This window comes from Phocoena sinus, chromosome 3, assembly GCF_008692025.1.
Source record: "Phocoena sinus isolate mPhoSin1 chromosome 3, mPhoSin1.pri, whole genome shotgun sequence".
Taxonomy (NCBI): domain Eukaryota; kingdom Metazoa; phylum Chordata; class Mammalia; order Artiodactyla; family Phocoenidae; genus Phocoena; species Phocoena sinus.
Genome location: NC_045765.1, coordinates 54,088,882 through 54,116,799, shown reverse-complemented (window position 1 = coordinate 54,116,799; position 27,918 = coordinate 54,088,882). Strand labels below are relative to the sequence as shown.

At 41.6% G+C, this 27,918-nt stretch overlaps 2 protein-coding genes across 4 annotated transcripts in view; one reads left to right on the top strand and one right to left on the bottom strand.

The window, feature by feature from the left end:
• Window positions 1-27,918, bottom strand: part of LOC116751289 (transcription initiation factor TFIID subunit 7-like) — a 183,069-nt gene that overhangs the window by 135,866 nt on the left and 19,285 nt on the right. The window lies entirely within an intron of this gene.
• On the top strand, window positions 150-27,918 carry LOC116751274 (protocadherin beta-15-like). Of its 3 annotated transcripts, XM_032626981.1 has the most exons (4): window positions 150-2,662; window positions 17,199-17,259; window positions 18,823-18,941; window positions 26,761-27,918. In XM_032626981.1, exons 1-4 carry the CDS (start codon window positions 404-406, stop codon window positions 26,959-26,961), a joined length of 2,640 nt encoding a protein of 879 aa, XP_032482872.1. In that variant the 5' UTR covers window positions 150-403; the 3' UTR covers window positions 26,962-27,918. The 3 variants fall into 3 exon arrangements, with proteins under 3 accessions (XP_032482872.1, XP_032482873.1, XP_032482874.1); XM_032626983.1 differs by lacking the exon at window positions 18,823-18,941 and having other exon boundaries at window positions 153-2,662; window positions 26,761-26,906; XM_032626982.1 differs by lacking the exons at window positions 17,199-17,259; window positions 18,823-18,941 and having other exon boundaries at window positions 152-2,662; window positions 26,761-27,916.

Below are 27,918 nucleotides of genomic sequence, written 5' to 3'. Positions count from 1 at the left end.
TCCTTTGAATGAAGGAATGAATAGTTATAATTGCATGGTTTTCTGATTACATCATCTCCCCCAAACCATTTCCAAACTCCAATAGCCATCTAGATTATTATATACCAAGAGAATGCAATTGCAGCAATTCTTTTCGAAAACAACGCATGATGGCGCTGCAGGCTAAGACGTCAAAAAAAAAAAAAAAAAAAAAAAGCCCAGGAAATGCTACGAACTCTACCTCAGATCTCCAGCGGAAGAGAAAAACCTGTAAGCAAAGCTCAGCACCAAAAACTCCAGGGACTGCTGCTCGCCGACATTTCTGGACAGGTTACCCACTGGGAGATTCACCACTGTCTCAGTCCCATTGCTACCTAAGATAGAGCTGGCCCCTGTTCCTGGAAAGGCGTTTGTGGGAGTAAAGATGGAGGCCGGAGGGGAGCGCTTTCCTAAACAAAGGCAAGTCCTGATTCTCTTTCTCTTGCTGGGAGTGGCTCTTGCAGGCTGGGAATCCCGTCGCTATTTCGTGATGGAGGAAACTGAGAGCGGCTCCTTTGTGGCCAATCTTGCTAAGGACCTGGGGCTGGGAGTGGAGGAGCTAGCTGCGCGAGAAGCCCGGGTGGTCTCCGAGGACAACGAACCCTGGTTGCAGCTTGATCTACAGACTGGGGAGTTGATATTAAGTGAGAAACTGGACCGGGAGGAGATGTGCGGACCCACAGATCCATGTGTAATGCATTTCCAAGTGTTACTGAAAAAACCACTGGGAGTATTTCGAGGTGAGCTACTGGTGAGAGACATAAACGATCATTCTCCTGAGTTTCCTGAAAGAGAAATGACGCTGAAAATCCTAGAGACTAGCCCTCCTGGGACCGTGTTTCCTCTGAAAACAGCCCAGGATTGGGACGTGGGCAAAAACAACATCCAAAACTACAATATCAGTCACAACTCTTACTTCCATGTTTCCACCCGCAACTGGGGGGACGGCAGGAAATACCCAGAGCTGGTGCTGGACAAAGAGCTGGATCGCGAAGAGCAGGCCGAGCTCAGATTAACCCTCACAGCGCTGGATGGCGGCTCTCCGCCCAGGTCTGGCACCGCCCAGGTCCGAATCTTGGTCTTGGACGTTAATGACAACGCCCCTGAGTTTGCACAGACGCACTACCAGGTGCAGGTCCCAGAGAACAGTCCTGTAGGCACCCTAGTTGTCAAGGTCTCCGCTAGGGATTTGGACACTGGAACAAACGGAGAGATATCATATTCCCTTTTTTATAGTTCTCAAGAGATAAGCACAACTTTTGAGCTAAGCAGCATTTCAGGAGAAGTTCGACTAATTAAAAAACTAGATTTTGAGACAATATCCTCATATGAGCTGTATATAGATGCGTCTGATGGTGGGGGACTTTCTGGAAAATGCTCTGTCTCCATTGAGGTGATGGATGTTAATGATAACTCCCCAGAACTAACTATTTCATCACTTACCAGCCCCATTCCTGAAAATTCCCCCGAGACAGAAGTGGCCCTGTTTAGGATTCGAGACCGAGACTCAGGGGACAACGGAAGGATGACTTGCTCCATCCAGAATGATCTCCCCTTCCTCCTGAAACCATCTGCGGAGAATTTCTACACCCTAGTAACAAATGGGGCGCTGGACAGAGAGAGTAAAGCCCAATATAATATCACTATCACCGTCACAGATATGGGGACACCGAGACTGAAAACCGAGCACAACATAACCGTGCTGGTGTCCGACGTCAACGACAACGCCCCCGCCTTCACCCAGACCTCCTACACCCTGTCCGTCCGCGAGAACAACAGCCCCGCCCTGCACATCGGCAGCGTCCGCGCCACAGACAGAGACGCGGGCACCAACGCCCAGGTCACCTACTCGCTGCTGCCGCCCCTCGACGCGCACGTGCCCCTGGCCTCCCTGGTGTCCATCAACCCGGACAACGGCCACCTGTTCGCCCTGAGGTCCCTGGACTACGAGGCCCTAAGGGCGTTCGAGTTCCGCGTGGGCGCCGCCGACCGCGGCTCGCCCGCGCTCAGCAGCCAGGCGCTGGTGCGCGTGCTCGTGGTGGACGACAACGACAACGCGCCTTTCGTGCTGTACCCGCTGCAGAACGCCTCGGCGCCCTGCACCGAGCTGGTGCCCAGGGCGGCCGAGGCGGGCTACCTGGTGACCAAGGTGGTGGCGGTGGACGGAGACTCGGGCCAGAACGCCTGGCTGTCGTACCAGCTGCTCAAGGCCACGGAGCCCGGGCTGTTCGGCGTGTGGGCGCACAACGGTGAGGTGCGCACGGCCCGGCTGCTGAGCGAGCGCGACGCGGCCAAGCACAGGCTGCTGGTGCTGGTCAAGGACAACGGCGAGCCGCCGCTCTCGGCCAGCGTCACGCTGCACGTGCTGCTGGTGGACGGCTTCTCGCAGCCCTACCTGCCGGCCCCGGAAGCGGAAGCGGCGGACGCGGCCCCGGCCGCCCCTCTCACCGTCTACCTGGTGGTGGCCTTGGCGTCGGTGTCGTCGCTCTTCGTCTTCTCGGTGCTGGTGTTCGTCGCGGTGCGGCTGTGCAGGAGGGGCGGGGCGGCCTCGGTGGGTCGCTGCTCGGTGCCCGAGGGCCCCTTTCCGGGCCACCTGGTGGACGTCAGCGGCACGGGGACCCTGTCCCAGAGCTACCAGTACGAGGTGTGTCTGACTGGAGGCTCTGGGAGTAATGAGTTCAAATTCTTGAAGCCTGTCTTCCCCAATATTCTAGAATCGGACCTTGGGAGGAAGTCAGAAAGAAGTTCAACCTTCCAGAATAGTTAGGTATCTAAAACTTCCCCAATGCAAACATTAGTTTTGTCTCCTACACCTTTCCCTTTTTAACCTAGTAGTAATCTTTAATGCTACTTGTCTTTCTTCTTTTCTAGTTTTTCTTAGTAATACTACTCATTGTTTTGTTGGCCTGTTTGTCCTATAATTATTTTTACAATTATTGTTAGTAAAAATTTTATATCAGGAAATTTCATATTTCTGATTAAACTTTTAGTATTTATTTCTAAATGATAATATGAAAGTTAGCCTCTCAGAATAAAAGTAATTCTAAGTTTAAAAGTACATTTCTCACTATATGACACTACATAAAAATGTCTGATCCCTTTTTATCATACTTCATTTTTTAATTACTGGAAGTTTTTTAAGTTTTTATTATTTACACAGTTAGACTTGTCTATAACCCGTCTTCTGTTTGGAGTGTAATCAATTTATGTTTACTTATGTCCAATTTCTTCCAAGCTCTGTTTGGATTTTTGTTTTACCAATAGGCAGCAACATGTATAATTTCATGCTATTTATTTCAAAAATCACACTTGTAATCATTGGACTTTCACTCTGAAATATTGCATATGTTATCTCATGCAAGTATATATTTATTATCTATTCTTTCTCATCTAAATTAATGTTGAAAATACTTGTAAGTTCTTCCTTATATCTAACTGAAGTTGTGATCCTGTTAAAGAGTTTACTGATACCAGGTTGACTATGTTTAAGGAGTTCTTTAGACGTGACCAAGTAATGCATTGCCTGCAATTGTCTCTTGCTATTGTAGACGAACTCTCAAGTGAGCTCCAAATTCTGGGCCTAGAGGAGCTTTTGATGACACAGGATTCCAATATCTGCTTGCCTTTGGATGACGACATTGTTCTGGTTAATAGGGAATTTGAAAGAAAATGCCTTGTAGAATTAATATTACTTAACCAAAGAAAACTTAGTAAAGGATATGTTGGTGAGGGAGTTGAATGATTTGAAGAAATAATCATCTCTGTTGTCAGGACTCCTCTATCTCCAGGAGCCTCAAAAGTGGATGCTATAGCATGGTGTGGTTGGCAGAGTAATGGCCCCCTAAAGACATCCACATCCTAATCCCTGGAACCTGTGAATATTCTGTGTTGTATTGCAAAAGGAAATTAAGTTTCAGAGGAATTAAGGTTGCTAATCAGTTAGTCTTAAAATAGGGAGAATATCCTAGATGATCTGGATGGGCCTGATTCAGTCACTTGAAAGGCCTTAGAGCAGAGCTGAGATGAAGAAATTCTGACTGTGGGCAGCAGCTTCTCATGCCCCAGACTTCCAGCCTGCTCTTTCTAATTGCCTGCTCTACAGATTTTGGACTTGCCTAGCCAGCTCACCCAACCAAGTAAGTCACTTCCTTGCACTAAATCTCTTAATATATATCTCCTGCTGGTTCTGTTTCTCTGGTTGAACCCTGACTGATACAGATGTTGGTAACTGGAAGTGGAGTGCTGCTGTAACAAATAACTAAAAATATGGAAATTGCTTTGGAATTGAGCGGCAGGCATAGGCTGGAAGAATTTTGAAGTGCATGATGGAAAAAGCCTAGATTGCTTTGGACAGACTGTTAGTTGAAATACAGATGTTAATAACTCTGCTAGTGAAGACTCAGAGGGAAGTAAGGAGTATGGTGGAGAAAACATATATTGCCTTATAGATTACCTAAATCAAAACCTTAGGAGACTTGGTAGTAATATGGATGTTCCCTGGTGGCACAGTGGTTAAGACTCCGCCTGCCAATGCAGGGGACAGGGGTTCGAGCCCTGGTCCAGAAAGATCCCACATACCGCGGGGCAACTAAGCCCGTGTGCCACAACTACTGAGCCTGCGCTCTAGAGCCCTCGAGTCACAACTACTGAAGCCTGTGCGCCTAGAGCCCATGCTCTGCAACAAGAGAAGCCACCGCAGCAAGAAGCCCATGCGCTCTGTGCACCACAAAGAAGAGTAGTCCCTGCTCGCCGTAACTGGAGAAAGCCCACGCACGGCAACAAAGACCCAACACAGCCAAAAATAAATAAATAAATAATTAAAAAAAAAAGTTTAAAGTCACTGCTGATGAGGGCTCAGAAAGAAATGAGAAAAATGTTATTGGAAACTGGAGGAAATAGAATCCTTGCTACATAGTGGCTGAAAACTTAGCTGAATTGTGTCCTGCAGTGGAAATATGGGAGGAAAGGGACTTGTAAGCAATGAACTTGGATACTTAGCTGAGGAGATATGGGCTGAGGAGGCATGGGTTGAAAGTACAGCGTGGTTTCTTCTTGCTGCTTATAGTAAAATGTGAGAAGAATGAAATAGATTGCGGGAAGGACTGTTAAGCAAAAAGGAACCAGAATATGATGATTTGAGAAATTCTCAGCCTATTCAGATTGTAAAAGATGCTAAAATTAGGAAAGTGTGTTCTGGGGAGAAAGCCAGTGTTGTCACAGGTGTACACTATTTATACTAGGCATACACATTGAGATGATACTATAATGAGATGTGATCTTTGAGGACCTTAAATATATTTTTTTATGTGCGATGGATGTGAATCTTTGGGGACAAGAGGGTGGACTGTGGTAGGGAGAATAATGGCCCCACAAAGTATCTATGTCCTAATCTCTGGAACCTGTGAATATCTTATGTTATATGGCAAAGGGGAATTAAAGTTGCAGATGGAATTAAGGTTGATAATCAGTTAACCTTATAAGGAGATTACCCTGGGTTATCCAGATGGGTCCAGTGTAGTCACAAGAGCCTTTAATAAGAAGTGGAAGTGGGAAACAGAAAAGTCAGTATCAGAGTGATGTTCTGTGAAAAAGACTGAACCAGCCATTACTGAGTTTGAAGATAGAAGGAAGCCACAAATGAGGGAATGCAGACAGCCCCTAGAAACTAGAAAAGGCAAGAAAATGTATTCTCCCTTAAAGCTTCCAGAAAGGAATATAGTTCTACCTTAACTTTAGCCCAGTTTAACTTCTGACCTCCAGAATGGTAAGATAATTTTGTGTTGTTAAGCCACTAAGTTTATGGTAATTTGTTACAGCAGCTATAAGACATGAATACAAATGGCTACCAACAAAGCCATTTCCAAGCCCATTTTTCTTTTCCTTCCCCTACTCTAGTCCAAAATATTCATATTCCCATAATCTCTTGCAGGTAGGAGTGTAATATAACTCTGTTATTGCTACTGATGTAAAAGTATAACTAGGAATCGGGTTTAACGGAAATATTTTTGAAAGGGGTAATCTGAGGTGGCATGTTCCTTAGGACTTTGCCCATTTTCCTTTTTCTTAACTGGCATAAGCCTTGAGTTGAAGCAGCCAACTTGCAACCATGAGATGAATACCATAGAACAAAGTTTATATACTAAGTATGGTAAGATGGAAAGCCCTTGAATTTCTTACAACATTGTCAAGCTGCTGCAACACCTCTATGCTACCTTCTCCCAGGCTTTATGTTGCACTTTATAAATAAACCCCTATGTGATTAAACAACTGTAGTCAGGTTTTCTGTTGATTACAGACAAATGCATTCCAAGCTGACACATCTCTCCTCCTCGTGAGTAAGGTTGATTTACACAGTTGTCTGACTAGGTCCTATGTTGTCTGTTTAAGATGTATGAGATGCTTGTCAGAAAAATAGTTTTACCTTCCCTTGGGTGTTATCAAGGGACAGTACTCTCAGTTACTATGGTTGACTTTATATCTTTATTCAGTCATTTCTCAATTTGACTAATATAAACATACACAGATAATTGAACTTTCAAAGGAATCTTCCTAGTTGGTAGCAACCCAAAAAGTTGAGTTTTGGAAAATAGAATGAGAAAGTGACCTGATAAATGCCAGCTATACTATTAACCTGCATCAGTGGTGTCCTTACAAGACGACTGGAAGTTTAGAACATTGTTTCCCTCTCTGGCAGGGAAGTGGCACAGCTAAAAATTTTACTTAGTAAAATAAATTGACTAAATATGAGTCCTGAAAATCTTCATAAGATCAGCAGACTACATGTTTTGGTAGAATATGCCTGATGGATGGATCAGAAATTCCTAACAATATTTTCAGTACACAGAGATGTGCGTTTTGAGGCCTCAGTGTGTCAGGAGCCATTACTCCTTTCCTGTCTTACTTTACAAATATTGGTAAAGTGTAGAATTTAAAGGCATCTCCAAAGGCTTCCTACTTATGTCTTTCTTGGACTGATCTGGAATACCTTGAAAAGAGGATTCCTTCCAGTTTATCAGCATAATCATGAAAAATCAATAAAAATCTATCATGTTACATGATGGAATTGCCTCAAGAAGTTTTAGAACTCCTTAGCTTCACCCAGAGTGTTTGTGTATTTGTGTATGTTTGTACATGTGTACATTTGAGTGTGTGTGTCTAGGGGAGTAGATTTAGCAGATGGTAGAGGTGCATCTCTGGTATATATGCAGAGATATATACCAGAGTAAGAATGCTTTTCCATAGCTTTTCCACACTGTAAAGATATTTTTCCCTTTAGTGCATAAATGTATGTCATAAAATTGCCATTACTGGGACTTCCCTGGTGGCGCAGTTGTTAAGAATCCGCCTGCCAATGCAGGGGACATGGGTTCGATCCCTCATCCGGGAAGATCCCACATGCCAGAGAGCAACTAAGCCCATGTGCCACAACTACTGAGCCTGCGCTCCAGGGCTCACGTGCCGCAACTACTGAGCTTGTGCTCTAGGGCCCGTATGCTGCAACTACTGAAGCCTGCATGCCTGGAGCCCATGCTCCACAACAAGAGAGAAGCCACCGCAATCAGAAGCCCACACTGTATCGAAGAGTAGCCCCCACTCGCCACAACTATAGAAAGCCCGCACGCAGCAACAAAGACCCAGCGCAGCCAAAAATAATAATAATAATAAAATTAAAAAAAATTAAAATTTGCATGGAAAAAGGAAATGTGATTTAAAAAATTAAAAAATAAAATTGCCGGGCTTCCCTGGTGGCACAGTGGTTGAGAGTCCGCCTGCCGATGCAGGGGACACAGGTTCGTGCCCTGGTCTGGGAAGATCCCACATGCCGCGGAGCGGCTGGGCCCGTGAGCCATGGCCGCTGAGCCTGTGCGTCTGGAGCCTGTACTTCGCAACGGGAGAGGCCACAACAGTGAGAGGCCCGCATACCGCAAAAAAAAATAAATAAACAAAAAAATAAATAAAATGAAAATAAACAAAATTGCCGTTACTAACATATCCTAAAATAGATTATATTTGCAAAGTGAAGGATGTTTCTCTTTGTAAATTTAACAATGCCAGAATTATTGGATCTAGAAGCTTAGTAGCCCTCTTGGCCTTGAAGGAGCAGCCCAGGGGAGGGAAGTGTAGACCAGACTTGGTCCTTTTTTCCCCAGTGGTCTCAGAAAACAATAAAGTTGATGTCAGGATGTGTCAGGGCTGGAATTAGGGTGAGGCCAAATTCTACAAGTGTAGGGTTGGATCCTGTCTTTATTTAAAATATTAATATTTTGTTCATCATGAATTATTTCATTAAGTTTGACTTTTTAGAATATTGCATTAAGTAGTATCCATCTTTACTACTAAGTTTTTGGGTGACCCATTAATTTTGCTTCTGAGACTCTTGCCTTACCCTGGTCCTGGTCCTTTTGGTAGTTTCCATCTTGCCAGTTCAAATGGCCATCATAGCAGTAGTTTTGGTAGTCACAGCTGAAATCTGAGTGGTGAGATCTGAATCAAGTCCGTCTCCATTCTGAATATGAGCTAGCAGCAGCAACAGTAGAAGAATACAAATATCCAAGGAGATCTGACAAACTGGAGTCCTGTAGACTGGGAACAGTAGAGTACCTGTATGGCTGTGATTCATTAGGCAAACTGTTTATAAGTTTTTCTTCCAGGTGGCATGCAGTAGTGTGAAAAATGTTATCTATTGGGGGATAACATTTGCCACTTCATTGTTGAGAGTTTTTGCATCTATGTTCATGAGGGATATTTGTCTCTCTATATTTTTTCATGTTATCCCCTTGTCAGGTTTAGTCTCAGGATTATACTGGTCTCATAAAATGAGTTGTCGATTGTTTATTCCACCTCTCTTTTATGAAAGAGGTTGTGTAAGATATTTATTATTTCTTCTTTATGTATTTGATAGAATTTACCAGAAGCCATGTGTGGCTACTGTTCTCTTTGTGGGGAAATTTTGAATTGCAAATTGAACTTCTTAAATAGATATGCTGCAATTCCAGTTTTCTATTTCCTCTTGTGTCAGTTGGTAACTTGTGTTTTGTAAACAATTTGTCCATTTTACCCAAGATGTTAATACACTGGCATGAAGTTATTTATAATATTCCTTTATTATCTTTTCAATATATTTAGGATCTGTAGTGGTACCCGTCTTTCCTTCTAGTTATTGGTAAACATGTTTTCTCTCCTTTTGCCTTTATCAGTATTGCAGTGAGTATATCAATTTTATTAATCTTTCTTTTTTTAAACCAACCTTGTCTTTGTTATTTCCCTATTACTTTCTGTTTTCTAGTTCATTGATTTCCACTCATACGTTTTTATTTCTTTTCTTATACCTACTTCAGGTTTAGTTTTCTATTCTTTTTCTAGTTTCTCTGAAAGCTTAGATCATTGACTCTTTTCTAATACAGATTAAAATATATAAATATATAATTTAAAGTTATAAATTTCTTTCCATGCATTAATTGAGCTGCATTTCATGAATTTTGATACATTGTGATTTTATTACCATTAAGTGTGAATTTATCTACAGTTTCCCTGTTGATTTCTTCTTTGATCTGTTGCTTAACTAAAGTATTGCTTAATTTCCAAATATCCAGGGATATTATTTTTGTTATCCAAAATAATTCTGTTTTGGTCTGAGAACTTACTCTGTACAATTTCAATCCTTTGAAATTTATTGAGTTTTGCTGTTTTGTTGTTGTTGTCTAACATATGGGTTATCTTGATAAGTTTTGCATGTGTACTTGAAGGAAATGTGTATTCTACAGTTGTGGTGTGTAGTGTTCTGTAAATATCAATTAAGCCAAATTGCTTTGATAATGTTGTTTAAATATTCTTTGTCCTTACCACATTTTCCTACATGTTCTATCAATTACTGAGAGAAAAATATTAATTCTTCAACTATAACTGTGTATTTGCCTGTTTCTTCTTTCAGTTCTAGCATTTTTTTAAACCTCATGTATTGTGAAGCTCTGTTGTTAGATGTGCACATCAGTAGGATTATTTTATCTTCTTGTTGAATTGACATTAAGCACTATGAAACATCCCTTTTAGTTTCTAGTAATACTTTAAATCCGATATTAATAGAGTCATCCATATTTCTTATGCTTGGGGTTTGTATAATATATCTATTTTCATCCTTTTGCTTTCATCCTGTCTTTATATTTTAAGTTCATATTTGGTAAACTACAAAGAGTTGGATCTTGCTTTTTCTTCTCCAATATTATCATTTCTGCCTTGTAATGGGAGAGTGCATTCTATTTATGTTTAATATAATTATTTATATGATTGTGTCTATTGAATTTTTAAATTCACACTCTCTGTTTTCACTCCTTTGTTTTTTGTTTTCTGTTTTCTTTTGGCTTAATTCTGTATTTCTTGTTATTCCATTTTATGTCCTAAATTGACTTTTTACCTGTAACATTTTGGGAGGTATTTCCTCTAAGAATAAGAATATACAGCCTCGGGCTTCCCTGGTGGCGCAGTGGTTGAGAGTCCGCCTGCCGATGCAGGGGACACGGGTTCGTGCCCCGGTCCAGGAGGATCCCACGTGCCGCGGAGCGGCTGGGCCCGTGAGCCATGGCCGCCGAGCCTGCGCGTCCGGAGCCTGTGCTCCGTAATGGGAGAGGCCACGACAGTGAGAGGCCCGCGTACCTCAAAAAAAAAAAAAAAAAAAAAAAAAAAAAAAAAAAAAAAAAAAGAATATACAGCCTTTACTTATCATGGTCTACCTTAACTTAGTATTATACTACTTCATCTACAATGTGAAAAGCTTCCTATTACGTAATTATCATCCTTTTTGCCATGGCACAGATCAATTTCAGACAGAGGAGAGATATTTAAGAATTCTTATGGTGGAGAATCTCTGTGAATAAAATCGAATTGGAAAATATTTCAGAAAGACCTTAAAATCTACTATGTGGAAGGTATTTCATACTGGAGAGAACTATAATGAGAGTAATCAATATGGAAAAGCCTTCAGCCTGTTTCTTAATTTGCACTTAAATGTGCACAAGAGAACTCATACTGAAGAGAAATGCTGTGAATTCACTAGCTATGTGACAGCCTTCATTAATCATTCATTTGTTAAGACACAGTGGACACAACCCTAACAATGTAAGAAATGTAGAGAACTCTTCAGCTATTCTTTGTATCTTAGGACTCATGTGAAAATTCACACTGGAGAAGAATACTATGAATATATAAAATGTAGGAACGCTTCTGTTCCTTCTTCATTCGTTGCTATACATGTAAGAATTCACAGTGGAGATAGGCTTCATATTTATATAATGTGAAAAAGCATTCCATTTCTTTCATCTCTAAGAAAATGTGAAAACTCTCATTGGAGAAAAATTCTATGAAAGTAAAAAATGTGGAAAAATCTTCAATTGTCCCTGATCCTTTAGTTGCAAATATGAGAACTCATATTGAAAATATACCCAATGAATGTAAAAGAATGTGAGAAAGTTTTTATTTCTTCTACATCCCTTAAAGTACCCATAAGAACTCGAATTGGAGAGAAGCATTATGAATATAAGGAATGTGGAAAACCTTCACTTATTCTTCAAAGATTACTCTACAAATGAGAAAACACCAGATATGAGCTCTACACATGTAAGGAATGCACAGTTCCCTTCCTCTTTTAGTAACCACATGAGTACAATTATTGGAGAGAGGCCCTATAATTGTAAACAATGTGACAAGTCCTTCTTTTATTCTTCACATTTTACTGTACATGTGATAACACAAATTGGAGAGAAACACTGTGAATATATGAAAGGCAGGAATGCCTTTGGCTGTTCCTCATCACTTAGGAAACTTGTAAGAACTCACACTGAAAAGAAATCCTATTAGTATTTGAAGTGTAGGACAATCTTAACTTGTATCTAATTCTTTCAAAGCTGTGTGAAAATTCACATTAGAGGGAAACCATATAAGTGGAATAAGTGTGGGAAAGTATAATTCCTAACACTTTAGGGCATATATGAGAACACACACTGAAGAGAGACCATATAAATGTAAAGAATGTGGGAAAACCTTCAGGCCTTTCTCATTCTTTAGTCAGCAAGTGAGAACTCATACTGGGAGATAGGAATTTGAAGAATGTGGAAAATCCTTTAGTTTTCCTTAATACTCCAAAAACATATGAAAACTCACATTGGAGAGAAACCCAGTGAATGCAATCAATGTGGGAAAACCTTCAGGTGCATCTCTTCTTTGTTAGGCATAAGGAAAGCAATACCAGAGGAGAAATGTTTTAAATGTTATAAATATGGAATTGCTTTATCAGTGTCTCTCTCATCATTGAAGTGATCCCCTAGCTCATATTTTATAGTTTTCATTTTCTAATATAAACCTCTATGGTAATAACTTGCTCCCAGTACTCTTTCAGCTATTTCACACAACTTTCAAAATGTATTATTTTCATTGTGGTTCACCTATGTATATTGTCTCATTTCCATTGTGAAATCTCAGACTGAAGTAAAGTGAATTTTTTAATATGCAAGTAAGTGTATTTGAAATTAGCTTTGTTATTGTTTCTAATTAATTTCCACTATATGCAATGCATGTAGTCCTCGGGATATTGACTTTGGTACTTGTTGGGATTTTCTTTCTGGCCTACTGTGGCAGACACTGGGATTTGCCTACCTGGTAGCTATTCTGCCCTTCTTCCTTACCATGAAAACTTAGAAATTTTCAGGTTATTGACCTTAACTGTTGAGAGATGTATTGTCAGCATTTTTGTGGCTAGTGTAGTACATAACAATTGTTTTGGTTAATAAGTAGTTGATATATATAAAAAATGTTCAAAATCATCAAAAAAAAGATGGTTTCATCAGACTCAGTAATTTAACCTTTTGTACTTTGCTCCTCCTTTAAGTTGGACACCACAATTCAAGTTGAAAAGAGAGAACTTGGAACCATGAGGGTGAAAGTTAGGGGCAATGATGGTTGTGCTGGATTATGTTATATGAAGCTTAGAATTACATTTTCTAGAATCCTCTTGCTGTATGTTTAGAATTAGACAAAAGAGGAAGCTACATGAGATTTGAAATGCAAAAATGAAGAAGCCATTAATCTCAAAATGATGTGGAAGCAACAGATTGACAGACAGATCCAGAACTGTTCAGAAGTTCCAAATTTCAAGCTTATCTTCCTGACTACTGTCTTTGCAGAATAACATCAACCCTGAGCCAATCACAAGCACTTTAGTCACCTCAGAGGTAGCAGTTTCCACAAGAATCTCCATGAGCTCACCCTTCATGGTCCTACTTTGGTGGATAGATGTGCACAGCTGTTTGAATTTCCTTGAAAACTCAAAATTGTCCGTTCATACCACTGTTTCAGAATATTGTGTTTAGAGAATTTCTCCAATCCTCTGATTACCTCTTCTCCACATTTTTGAAAGGTCTAATTTCTATAGTGAGCACATAGTTCTCCTAATACTTCCAATGACTCTGTTTTTCCTGAGTCATAAAATGTTGCAGCAAAAGAAAACAAACAAATGAGTAAGTTTGCTCCCCTATTGCAATTGTTGAGTGGCCATACTATCCTTGTGTTGCCTATTTCTAGACTCTCCCAGGAGAGAAATAAGCCCCTTGCTGATTTGTGGGAATTTTATGTTAGTCAAAACGGAATGAAATTCCTAAATGATAAACATAGTATTGTTAAATTAAAACTATCAATGTAATTCACCATATTAACAAAATAAAGAACATATATATGATCATCTCAATAAATGCATAGAAAGTCTTTGAAAAATTCAAAATGCATTTTGTGAAAACTTTCAACACACTAGAGGATGGGAACATCCTCATTGTGGTTTTAAAAAAAACCTACTAAAATCCTAAAGCTAACATCATACTTACTGGTAAAATATTGAATGCTTCCCCATAATATTAGAGACAAAGCCAGAAAGTTCTCACTCCTTCTGTTCAACATTATAATGGAAGATCTAGTCAATGTAAAAAGCCAGAAAAATAAATAAAAGGCACAGATATTTAAAATATTTGTCTTTATTTACAGATGACCTAATTGTATATGTTGAAAATCCTAAAGAACCTACAAGAAAACTACTAGGACTAATGAGTAGATTTAGCAAGGTTGCAGAATATAAGACTAATATATAAAAATAACTTATGTTTCTATATAATCGCAAGTAACAAATGGAAAATAAAAGTTTAACGCTACCATTTACAGTAGCATCAAAAAGATACATTAGGAATAGATTTAACTAAAGATGTGCAAGACTTTCACACTGAAACTTATAAAACATTGCAAACAGAAATTGAGAAGATTTAAATACATGAAGAAATATGCCATGTTCATGGATTGAAGACTCAAAACTTTTAAGATGTTCACAATTACCAAAATGATCTCTAGAGAAATGGAACTCCAATCAAAATCCAAGTAGGCTGTTTTATGGAAATTGGCAAGTGACAAGCAAATATATATATATATATTTTCAAGACATCTCGTATAGTTGCAATAATCAAGACAGTGAAGTATTGGCAAAAGGATCAATAAATAAACTAAATAAAAGAAATAATCAAGTTTTTTCTTTTTAGTATCATTACATATTCATGGCATCTATGGACTTAACTTGTTTTAATCAAGTATACATTTTTGGTCCATTTTTGCAAGTAACTTATCACAACTTGGCCAGCAGGAGACTCCTCAAACTGGCTGCTGTGGACTTTTGACCCAACCTATGATTTTGAAAGCGTCCTTGCTTTCTGGAAATAGCAAGAGGTCACAAAATTATTCTATATTCTGCTGATCCAGACATGTATCCAACTATTCTTACAAAGAGCTTTGTTTTTTTTCCCATTGAATAAAGGTATTAGAGAATAAAATCTTGGGATCCTGGAAAGTTGGAAGATTGGGTACAAGGAGTAATGGGTTAGAAGCATGATGAATATATGGGAGTAAACACAAAGTGTGAAGACCTATATGTGATAAGTATATGTTAATAAGTTGTGATAAGTTTATGTTAATAAGTTAATGGCCACCAGAGGGCATTCCACCAAGAAAGAGTCACTAAACATTGGAATAGACAAAATTATTGATCCTTTTGACATCAGACCGACTCTTTCATCAGCCAGACCACTGCTGGCATGATGAGCAGATGAACAAAGAGGCCACAGTGGCAAAGATAAAAGCTATTCAAGTACCTCACTTACCAAGGTTGATTTAGGTGCTTCCACATCCAAATTTCCAATATGCCAGCAATAGAGACAAACACTAAGCCCTTTACTTTATATGGCAGGAATGGCTTCAGTTAACATTGCTCTCAATGACCTGCTTGGGGAATTTGTGCTTCCCTTTTCTGAAACTCTGGGCTCTGCCGAGCTAGAAGTCCTTGTCCTTAAAGGGAAACATTTCCACCAGGGGATATAGCATGATTACCGCTATACTATAAAGCTATATCCTCAATCCTTTCGGTTCCATATGACCAGAGTCCAGCAGACAAGAGAGGAGCCACCAGCTTGACAGGGGAAACTGACCCTGATCATCAGGAGGAAGTAGGGCTGCTATGACACACAGGGTTCAAGGAAAAATATGTTTGGCACATAGTTGACCCACTTGAGTGCCTCCTGGTTACACACTAGCCCAGTTATTTTGGTAATTGGATATATGCAGCAATCCCATATTGAAAGGGCTTGATGACAAGGACTCATATTTCTTGGGGATGAATGTCTGGATTATACCACCAGATAAACCACCAAGACCAGCAGACATGCTAGTGAAGGTGAAAAGAAACCTAGAATGGATAGTAGAGAAGGGAGACAATGATTATCAGTTCTAACCCTGAAACGAGTTTCAGTGGTAGAGACTATAGGTCATCCCATTAAACTTTCTCTTCTAAGTTTCCCCCAAGAAGAGAAGACCAGCAGAACCATGAAGGAGCTGCTCCCTGAATATGTGTGAAGAAAAGGATCTGAGAGGCACAGAAGGTGGACTATAAGGACATGGACATGCACCACTCAAATTCCCTTTCCATGGAAGTCTTAATTCTGGGAATGCCAGGAGTGTTATCAGTAGGCACCCTTCAGCTGTCACACCCTTTTCAGGGCAGCCCACATCCAATGACTGATCAATGTGGAAATATAAAGACCTAGCCATTTCAGCTAGCTCAGCACAACTCTAAAGGGACATTTTAGCTTCAGAGTTCCCCACTTCTCTCTTTGCTGAATCCTGCCTCTGTCAGCTCTCCCCATGGATGTTAATCTCAAAGATCTCCCTAGCAAATACCCTACTTTAACTCAATCTCAGAGTCTGCTTCTTAGAGATCCCAACTCAGTAACACAGCTCCTAGCTTGCTATTGGACCACGGTAGAGACTGAACTCCTGACTGTGGGACATAAAGTGAACATGTGACCTGAGGTGTCTATAATTTACCTGATTCATCAAACCATAAAATTGTAGCATGTGTAGCAGCACTCCATCTTCAAGTGGAAGTAGTAATACAAGATCATACGTGAGCAGGTCTGGAGAGCATAAATATGTTTCATAAGTGGACAGTTTATACTGGCAATACACCTACTGCTCCTGCATTACCACCTCTCTTTCAGCCTATATCTATGGCCTTATTGGTAGTTGGATATATGCAACAATCCCATATTGAAAGGGCTTGATGACAAGGGCTCATATCTATTGGGGATGAATGTCTGTATTATACCACTAGATAAGCCACCAAAACCAGCAGACATGCTAGTGAAGGTGAAAAGAAACCTAGAATAGATAGTAGAGAAGGGAATGATCAGCTCATTCCCTGTGATCAGATCACTAAATAGGGAAATTTTGAGCCTAATTTTAAAATATTTCCTCACAGAAATCTGACACAAACCATACGGAGACTAGTAATGTATTACATCCCACAGGACTGGCTCGGAAGGGCAGAAGAGAAAGGAACTCCTCATGCTAGGAAAGACCTTTATGGGTTTGTTTTTTGCTTTTTGTTTTTTAATTGAAGTATAGTTGACTTACAATATCATTTTACTTTCAGAAGTACAACATAGTGATTCAATATTTTTGTAGATTATACTCCATATAAAGTTATTATAAAGTATTGGCTAAATTCCCTCTACTGTACATGATATCTTTGTATCTTATTTATCTTATATTTAGTAGTTTGTACTATTTAATCCCCTTCACCTATCTTGCCTCTCTCCCCTTGATAGGAAAGAACCTTGAGTGGTACATCTGACTGTTCACTTTTCTTGGAAAGAAAGATGGCCCGAGGTATGTATTTGCATTTGTATTAGTTTTCTAGGGCTGCCATAACAGAGTACCACAAACTGGGTGGCTTAAATAATAGAAATTCATTGTCTCACAGTTTTTGAGGCTAGAGGTCTGAAATCAAGGTGTTAGTAGGGTGGGTTCTTTGTGAAGGCTGAGAGGGAGAATCTGCTCCATTTCTGTTTCCTTGGATGTGGATGCCATCTTCTCCCTATCTTCCTCTCTTCACATGGTCTTCCCTCTATGCGTGTCTGTCTCTGTGTTTAAATTTCCCCTTTTTATAAGGACATCAACCATCCTGGATTAGGACCCATCCTAATGACCTTGTTTTAACTTGATTACCTCTGTTAAGACCCTATCTCCAAATGAAGTTACATTCTGAGGTACTGGAGTTTAGGATGCCGATATATCTTTTTCAGCAAGGACACAATTCAGTCCATAACAGCACTTATTCATGAGTGGTGGCTAATGGTTTGGCCTATATGCCATGGGATAAAAGGGAATAAGATTAGAGGGTTGGTAACAAGAAAGTCTGGGTATCATCTCTTTCTCTGAGCCTCTTCCGAGGTGTTAATGTAATATTGAATTTCCCTCATTACATAACCCATTTTTCATTCCTTTACCAATAGCTACTATTTTTTCTTCTTTCCATTTTATCCCAAACTTTTCTACCTTTGGAAGGGACATTAGGTTCAGCCAGCATGCTGGTGTAGATTGCAGACCGCAGTATTACTCTAGCAAGTGCTTCTTCCTCTGTCCACTCTGTTCCCATAGAGTAAGGTACATAGATGCAGAACTAGTGGGCTATCTTTACCACCAGGCAATATAGTGGCATTCACTGTTAATCCCAATTTTGCCAGATGGTGTGAAGGTACATCCTGCCCCATTAGGCCCTTGGGAATTCTGACATAAGGTTAAAAACATAGTTATAGTTCCTTGCTTAGGAATCCATTCATGTTTCCTGTCCTTGTAATTGCAGCCCTGGTCCTATGACCAATGCAACAAGTAGGAGAAAAAAAATGATGAGGTTATATGAAGAAGAAAGTATACCAGCACCTTCCCCAACCCTTCTGCCCCAGATCCACCAGGAAAACAAGAGAAATCTATTCAGTGAGGACACTCTTTTAGCCCCCTTCTTGTTGAGTGTGAGCACATTCTCATGAATATGTGTAAACCAGCCTTTCGTGCTTTTATCTCCTCCTGTTTTAGACAATCAATGTTTTAATTGCCTGTTCCAATTCTCTATCAGAATATTACTCTGAGGAGGATATCTCTCTGCCCATTGTTGGACATTATGGGCTGTAAAGTGAGGTCATTGGTTTGAAGAAATGATAGTCAGCTATACAAATTGGTGCAATATCTTCTCTTCCAATTCTCTCACAATATTCTGAGCATTTGCATTTACCACCAGGTAAGCGAAGTCCAGACCAGAATCAGTGTCTATTCCTGTCATGACCCATTTGTAGCCCCATAGGGCTACCAGTAACAGCCAGCTGTGCTCAAGGGCTTTCCCGCCAGGAAGTTGGTCACACAGCTATCTGCAGTCTCTGTGTATTTTGTTGGCAGATAAAACATTTTGTGCCTCAGAGGGTACAAGAGGAATATGTTTAGATTCAGCCCATCTCTGCCTTGCTGCAAACCCTCAACCTCATGGACCCAGTTGGCCACCTCAAGCAAACACACAGGTATATCTTCTTGTCGATTCCAATCATTTTGGCCACTGTGCATGAGTCAGTAAAAAGCCAAACATAGTGGCTTTTTCCACTGTTCAATCCTTCCATCACTGCTGAGTAAACAGCATGCAATTCAGCCCACCAAGCTGATTTGTTTTTACCTCCTTCCATCAGAGTGATGGCCTTCCAAACAGGATGTTGTCCATTCACCTTGGAATCTACAAACCAAGCAGCTCTATCAGCCAGGCAAGGGCTCTTTATAGGGCTTTATGGGAAGTGCTTCTGTCTTTTTTTACTCCAAGGGAGTAAACACCCCTCAAGTGGAAATTCTCTTGTCCAAAGTCCCAGTAGTCATCACTGGGAAGCACTCACAGGCTCTAGCCATAAGCCCTAGTATATGCCCCACATAGGGCTATTGCACAGAGAATTTGTCCCCACCAGCACTCCAGCTTCCATTCTACACTGTATGGCTCAGGCAATCTTACTGGTTCCCATTTAGCATGTCCAATTAATATTGCTTGAAAGGTGGGTTTACATACCTCCTGTTTGACAATACTAGGTAGGGGAAATGTTCCGCAGTCAGATTCAGTGTCCATCTCCCAAATACAATCTGGTAAAAAAGACACAAGCACTTCACATAAAGCCTGTTCTTTTTTTTTTTTTTTAAATCTTTATTGGAGTATAATTGCTTTACAATGGTGTGTTAGTTTCTGCTTTATAACAAAGTGAATCAGCTATACATATACATATGTTCCCATATCTCTTCCCTCTTGCGTCTCCCTCCCTCCCACCCTCCCTATCCCACCCCTCCAGGTGGTCACAAACCACCGAGCTGATCTCCCTGTGCTATGCGGCTGCTTCCCACTAACTATTTTACATTTGGTAGTGTATATACGTCCATGCCACTCTCTCACTTTGTCACAGCTTACCCTTCCCCTTCCCCATATTCTCAAGTCCATTCTCTAGTAAGTTCAAACATACCGATTCTCCTACAAACTTTTACTGTAATTCCAACAACTCATATGTTCCTAACTGTAGCCTCTATTAGGACTTCATCCACAGGTTTGTTCTTTTTTTAATAGAACTTTATTGGAGTATAATTGCTTCACAATATCGTGTTAGTTTCTGTTGCACAACAAAGTGAATCAGCCATATGCATACACATGTCCCCGTATCCCCTCCCTCTTGAGCCTCCCTCCCATCCTCCCTATCCCACCCCTCTAGGTCATCGCAAAGCACCAAGCCGATCTCCCTGTGCTATGCTGCTGCTTCCCACCAGACAACTATTTTACATTGGGTAGTGTATAGCATCCACAGGTTTTGATTTTACAATACTAGGTAGGCGAAGTGTTCCCTTGCCCTTCGTAATATGCATTCCCATAAAACATCCAGGAAAAGTTGACACACTTCTTTTTTTTTTAATTAATTAATTTTTTATTTTATTTTTGGCTGCATTGGGCCTTCATTGCTGCACGCGGGCTTTCTCCAGTTGCAGCGAGCGGGGGCTACTCTTCGTTGCGGTGCGCGGGTTTCTCATTGCGGTGGCTTCTCGTTGAGGAGCACGGGCTCTAGGCATGCGGGCTTCAGTGGTTGTGGATCGCGGGCTCCAGAGCGCAGGCTCAGTAGTTGCGGTGCACGGGCTTAGTTGCTCTGCGGCGTGTGGGATCTTCCCTGACCAGGGCTTGAACCCGTGTCCCCTGCATTGGCGGGCGGATTCTTAACCACTGTGCCACCAAGAAAGCCCCACACTTCTTTACATAATTCTAACTTTCATAATCCTATCAACCATTACCTTTTTTAGGTAATCTTAATCTAATCTAATCTTAATCTAATTGGGTTTCACCAATGGGCTTTGATACCACAGTTGAGTCCTGGAAACTTCTATTCTCCAGCCCCTGACCATTTTACCCACTCCAGTGCAAAAGTCTTTGGCTACCCAGTGAGGGGTTGAGCCAAGTGACTCTGGCCCTTTTGTCAATCTTTACCTTATAAATCGGCCTGCCCACTCTCCCATGCAATTTCCAGTCAGGTTTCTCATTGTAATGTCTGCCTTCTGACTTTTAAAATTTCTCCAAACAGGGGTAAATAGAGTGGACTCTCTCAACTTTAATGTTGAGAGATCAAAGCGGGGGATGGGTTCCTTTGGCCCACCCAACCTTAGGTAGTGCTGTATTAAAACTTTGTTTTAACCCAATCAATGTCCATTTTATTCACTCCATTTTTTAAATAACCACCTAAGGATTTCTACTCTTCTGGAGTGAGTCCTGTGACTCCCCTTTCTGTTTTCTCTTTGTTTTGCTCCTATCGACATTCACTTCATTCATCTTATTCCTTTTTTAAAAATATTTATTTATTTACCTATTTATTATTTATTTATTTATTTGGCCGCGCCAGGTCTTAGTTGCAGCAGGTGGGATCTTCGTTGTGGCATACGGAATCTAGTTCCCTGACCAGGGATCGAACCCAGGCACCCTGCATTCGGAGCGCGGGGTCTTAACCAGTGGATCACCAGGGAAGTCCCTCATCTTATTCCTTAATAACTGTTTTAAAATTTCTACCTCCTTGGGAAGAGTCCTGTGACTTCCCCCTTGGCCTCTCCCCATTCTCTAGTTAATTAACTTAATGTTTTTATTAGCATCTGTAAGACCCAGTGAGGGGAAGCTAAGATAGCAAATTTGATGTTTCCTGAACCTTTTTTAAAATTTATTTTTGGCTGCGTTGGGTCTTTGTTGCTGCGTACGGACTCTCTAGTTGTGGCGTGTCGGGGATACTCTTCGTTGGGGTGCACGGGCTTCTCATCACGGTGGCTTCTTTTGTTGCGGAGCACGGGCTCTAGGCATGTGGGCTTCAGTAGTTGTGGCTCATGGGCTCTAGAGCCCAGGCTCAGTAGTTGTGATGCACAGGCTTAGTTTCTCCGCAGCATGTGGGATCTTCCCGGACCAGGGCTCGAACCTGTGTCCCCTGCATTAGCAGGCAGATTCTTAACCACTGCACCACCAGGGAAGCCCTGAACGCTTTTTTGATTTGGCAACAATAGGATTATATGGGATGCCCATGTGAAGAATTTACCATGACCTGGGTAACAGGTATATTCATCGGGTGAATATCCTGCTCATCATAAAGCCAGTACCACATGGTTTGCATACGAAGCATATCAGCTATTTCATCTGAAGTTTTCCACTTGGCATTCATAGAGGAAGACAAACACTGCAGGGTAAACAGACCTTGCAGTGGCTTTTATCTGGTCCATCAGGCTGGCTGTACCCTCAGGAATAACCTCTTGTGTATCTGAATCACATATAGTCATCTGTGATTGTTCCATAGTGAGCTGTGGGCCCTGTATCAACCCAAACATGCTCTTCCACTCTGCAGCACTCAAAACCAAAGACACAGTCCCCACATTAGTTATGATTCATTTCAGTAAACGTTCTTCAGGAAGCTGATGATACTGATCAACAAAATGAAACAATTCCTTCACACTGTAACCCTGGCTTCAGGAGTTTCTTGGTTTTGTCCTCTCCCCCTCCCACCCGCCCCATGTTGATTACCTTCTTTGTGACCAGAGATCTTAGAGGACTTTCTGTTGTCCCTGCACATTTTTTACCTTGGGGGCAGCTTCGAGGCTAGTGGCCCAAGCTCAGACTCACTGAAATCTGAGTTTGGACCAGCATCAAGGTCTAACCCAGCATTCTCTTTTACTTTTAGTTTAGCTATTACAGATAACAATAACCAAGGGATTGTATGTTTAGCATCCTTCTTATTTTGCACTTCCTTATACACCCAGTGATTCCATTCCCCAGGATTTGGATTCCACTGGTAACTTTTACCTTTAGTAACTGACTACAGCAAGCTGCTGCTCCATACCATGGGTGACCATGTGGCCCAGGAATCAGAGGTTCTTCATCCCCTGCCCTTTCATCCTTTCTCTTCCCAAACCACGTGTTTCCGTGAGCCAGGGCTAATCTAGCAAATCCCATGTCACTGACGTCAACTCTTTTGTGTTCTGAGCACCCAATTTCAATGTGAGGAGAGGGGGTTTTCTTCCACACCTCCAACAAGCAATGCTCTGACACCAGCTGGGTATCCTACAATTCAACTCAGTTCTGACACTATCTCCCCTGAGATGGCACCTGATTCCACAAGTTGAGAACTCAGTCCCACAAGACTCCCCCTGCAACCCCAACTGCAGATGCCAATTGCGATACCTGTGCCTCTGACCAACTGGCTACGGATTGGAGGGTCCCAAGATTCCCTTCTCAGACTCCAAACACCAGTGGCAAGCCCAGGTTGCTGTACTGCTGTACCTGTACTTCTGACCGACTGACTGTAAATCAGAGGTTCCCACAAAGCTTGGGTTTAATTAATTTGCTAGAGTGGCGCAGAACTCAGAGAAACATTTTACTTACTAAATTACCAGTTTATTATAAAAGGGTATAACTCAGGAAGAGCCAGATGGAAGAGATGCGTAGCGCAGGGTATGGGGAAAGGGGCACAGAGCTCCCATGCCCTCCTAATGTGCCACTCTCCCCAAATATCCATGTGTTCACCAACTGAGAAGCTCTCTGAACCCTGTCCTTTTGGGTTTTTCTAGAGGCTTCATTACACAGGCATGGTTGATTAAATCATTGGTCATTGGTGATTAAACTTAATCTCCAGTCCCTCTCCCCTCCCCAGATGTCAGGGGAAGGACTGAAAGTTCTAACCTTCTAATTACATGTTTGGTTCTCCTGGCAACCAGCATCCCATCCTTAGGTGCTGTTCCAAAAGTCAGCTCATTAACATAACATAACAAGAGACACCTTTATTGCTCTCTTCACTTCACTTAGGAAATTCCAAGGGTTTTAGGAGCCGTATCAGAAACCGAGGATGAAGATCAAATATATATTTCCTATTATAAATCACAATATCACACTGGGTGAGAGATATGTTTATGGAACTCTCCAGAATGGAGTACAGAGTATGTAGATATATGTGCCTCATATGAATGCTCACTAAATGTTCAACATTGCAGTTGTGAATATTAATACTGAAATTGAAAAGAAGGTCAATTATGTGGCTTTTTACTTTAAAAACATTACGTAATGCTTACTATGTGCCAGGCATAGTTCTATCCATAAGATATCAGATAGCCCTTTCCCCAGCTATACCAGTATTTGCTGCTAAATTAACATGAAAATCTTAAAGCCCTTGACTCTCTGACTCCTCCAGGCCAACATAAGCAGACTTTTACTACTTGCCAGAGGAAAGCACTATCCCCTTTCCTGGAAATCATACAACAAACTTATGAGGCAGGTGCTTTACAAAGTGACACTTGTTCTTCTCCACATCTGTCCCTCTAATCCACATTCCTTTTAGGCTATAACCTATGGAAAAGTATACTCTCCATTCTGGGGGAGATAACTTTCACAGAAAGAATTGCAAGGCCTGACCGATACATACCAGCAGGATACAGGGAAAATGTGAGAGTGGATTTTGAGGGTATTGGACCAGGGTACAGAATATAAGCCTAGATTTGGTAGAATTAAACGACGTGGAGAACTTGCCCATGACTTGGGATTCTGGCAAGGATACCTAGACCAGATCCTAATACTTTGGCCAGAAAGGTCAAAGGCTTTTTGAAGATTAGACACAATTAATGGCTAATAAATGTAGTGGAGATATGAACTACCCTTGGACATAGTATGGAGGAGAATATCAGAAGGCTCGGAGAGGTGGGAATGTTAGAATGGGTTTACTGTATAAACCCTGAGAACCCAACAATTATGTTCCCTAAGATGGCCCAGAAGTGAGGCTTCTAGTGAGGAAAATACTGACGTTTTTGTAAAGCTCAGTGGGTAACTATCCCCTATAGACAAGGGTTTGTGGTATTGATGCTGGCAAAGAACTGAGCTCTCTGGCATGAATGAGGATAATGAGATTTCAGAATAACAGAGACCAAATGGCTTCACATAACTAGTGGCAAAGTAGATTTAACTACTGCGGCAGCAGCAAGACCATCATGGCAACCAAGGTGTTTTTACACATAGGGATTGTGGCTATGCCTAATAAACCATGGTGTTCCTGGGAGTGAGAAAGATAGACAGCCAAATAAAATGTTGCTTGACTTGTTTAATAAAGATATTTGAGAGCTGGTATACTGCAATGGACAATTGCAGTCCCTCACCCTGTTTTTAGATATGTCAGATCACATACCAGAGCCTGTTAGAAGGGGAAGATGACCCTCTTTAAGGAAGGGCAATGCCACTGCAGCTAAAGACTCTTAAGTGTTCCTTCTATCCTTTCCTAAAGAGATCTGCAGCTGTTTGCCTGGGTAACTGCACTTGGGAAAGTGGATTATCCAGACTTCTCAAGGAAGGTGAAATATAGTTCCTGAGCAGACTCTGATAAGAGGTGACCTAAAACACCATAATGGTCCTTCAGTTATAATGCAGGCTTATAGAGATGAAGAGATGAATGGAATTTAGGCCCAAATCCATCTCAGAGTGGGTCCAAAGCATCCACAGACCTACCATGTGATTATTTCCTAGGTCCCTGAGTGTATAATTGGGATAGATATACTCATCAGCTGGAAGAAGCCTGTGCAGAAAAGAATTAATGTAGCAGGCTTAATACTCTATCCTTACAAGGCCCTGCTTGCAAGGTTGGCCCTTGGCTGTTACCTGGGAACTTGGATTTGGGGAGCATTTCCACTGTCCCTTACCACCGGCTTTCTTGGCATTCTGAACTCACAGATCCGAATCGCCTAGATCTGACTCTAAGGGAAAATCTGATACTATCTTCTAAGCACCATTTCAGTTATAGCATGAGCTGTGCTAGACTGAAAGCAGCCACAGGCTCAATAAAGGGAACACAGATGCTGTGCCTGTTACAGATTTAGGAAATGCCTTTGTGGGGCCTTAAACAGAGAAAACATGGATGCTGGCTGGACCATCTGGACCACTTACAGATGCCCACAGGAAAGTCTTATTTACGGATGGGGCCATCTGTAATTGAGGTGCTGACTGGCTCTATATGTCTTTTTTTTTTTCTCTTTTTTTTTTTTTTTGCGGTATGCGGGCCTCTCACTGTTGTGGCCTCTCCCACTGTGGAGCACAGGCTCCGGATGCGCAGGCTCATGGGCCCAGCCGTTCTGCAGCATGTGGGATCTTCCCAGACCGGGGCACGAACCCGTGTCCCCTGCGTCGGCAGGTGGACTCTCAACCACTGTGCCACCAGGGAAGCCCTGGCTCTATATTTCTGATAGAGGTATACAGAGAATGGTTGCATTTCTAATTTGTGAGTACTGTGGAAAGCTGCAAGTTGGGGGAAGGCACATCACAGCAACTATGACCCCCTCTACCCACTCCTGACAGATCAGACTCTGGACCCCCAATGGGGTATGTTCCACTGCTACTGACTTGTGTTCAGATTTCTAGATTGGTTGCAATTTGCATCAATGAACTGATAGTGTGACTCTATTTCCCTCACCTTTTACCTAGTACACACATCTTATTAAGGCAATTTGACTGTTAAATGCAACTATCCACAGAAAGAGATTGATCTGTGTAAATCCATTTTGAAAACCTTTGAAAATTCAGGATATCATCATGATAAATTCCTTAACATGATATGACTTTATGGTAAAAATTATATAAAAAATTGTTTCTGTGAAAATGCTTTTGTCTTGCATATGACCCTTTCAGACAAAAGATCTGGGTAAGAGGAGAGGATGACTAAAAAAATAAAAAGTCATAATTGCTGAATGGGACACATCGATTTTTTAACAATGAAGAAAACACAGCCCGGGGAGGCACAGAGAGTGGGGAGGACATTAACAATGTTTGTTTTTCAGAACTCTTCCTGGAAGCTTCCCTCTCTTCTTGAAGGAAAACTCCCCATGCTGCTTTTCCAAGCTGCTATGAGCATTCTGGATTCAAATGGACTGCTGAGCCCACAGTCACACCTGACAGTGCTGACTATGAGGCAGCAGAGAATGGCTCCAGCTCCTGCACTTTCCATGCAGAACACTTCCAGATGCTGTCCATGCCTGTGAGGTGGAAAAGGTGATGTCATGCACAAGCAAAACTGTTTGGAACCAACTGCCTCGGGAAGCCCCTTTGAAACCAAAAACAACTGAATTATTTGGACTGAACTGAGAATCCTGGAGCAGAAGGCCCCATGGTTAGAGGCCATCTTGAAGTCTCTGTTAACCAGTACTGCCTAACTAATGTATGTCCTGCTTGGGGTGCCCTAACAATGTAAACTCTCTGTTTCCAGAGGTACTACATGTGCCCTCTGGGACTGTATTTCTTCCATGTGTACCCTGCTATCATGACACTGCCTCAGCCCTACAAGGCATTTGTGTCAGCTTCAACTTCCTAGCCAGAGTTGTGCTGTGCCTGACTTGATGCCTTGGGTCAGGTGAAAAGGTTACAACAAAAACTTAAACAGGAAGATACCTGGCTTTCTAAGGTAGGCCTTTACGGTTAGTGGGATTTGTTTAACTGGTCAAATCTAGGACCCATGGAGGGCATAACTGAGGCCAATATTGTATGTTGGTCTCACCCTGCTACATGGGGTCCTACTGATGATAATCTTGTTGTAAGGACACCTTGGCCAAGGCCCAAGGGGATGGGCTGTGCAGGAAAGAGTTACCATAGCAGGCCTGAGACTCCTATCCTTAGAAAGCCCTGCTTGCAAGGTTGGCCCTTTGTTGGCATCTGGGACTTGGATTTGGAGACTGTCCCCAACATTTCATAACTGATAAAGGTCATTTACTGTGCCTAAACTGTATACACAAACAATGTAGTTTATGCTAGGCAGGGGATGCCCATGTGTCCAGCACCCAATAAAACCCCTGGATTTCAGGTAAGCTTCGCTGGTAGACAACACTTCATACATGTTGTTTCAATCTGATGCTAGAAGAATGAAGCACATTCTGTGTGAATCCAAGGAAGAGGACTCTTAGAAATTTCTATCTACTTTCCTCCAGATTTTGTCCAATGCACCT

What these genes read in the sequence shown, in the direction of transcription:
- LOC116751274 (XM_032626981.1), top strand. Translation starts at nt 404, where the DNA reads ATGGAGGCCGGAGGGGAGCGCTTTCCTAAACAAAGGCAAGTCCTGATT. An exon ending in GGAAAGAAAGATGGCCCGAG is followed by an intron (nt 17,260 to 18,822) that starts GTATGTATTTGC and finishes TTTTGTTGGCAG; the next exon opens with ATAAAACATTTTGTGCCTCA. An exon ending in CACCTCAAGCAAACACACAG is followed by an intron (nt 18,942 to 26,760) that starts GTATATCTTCTT and finishes TTTGTTTTTCAG; the next exon opens with AACTCTTCCTGGAAGCTTCC.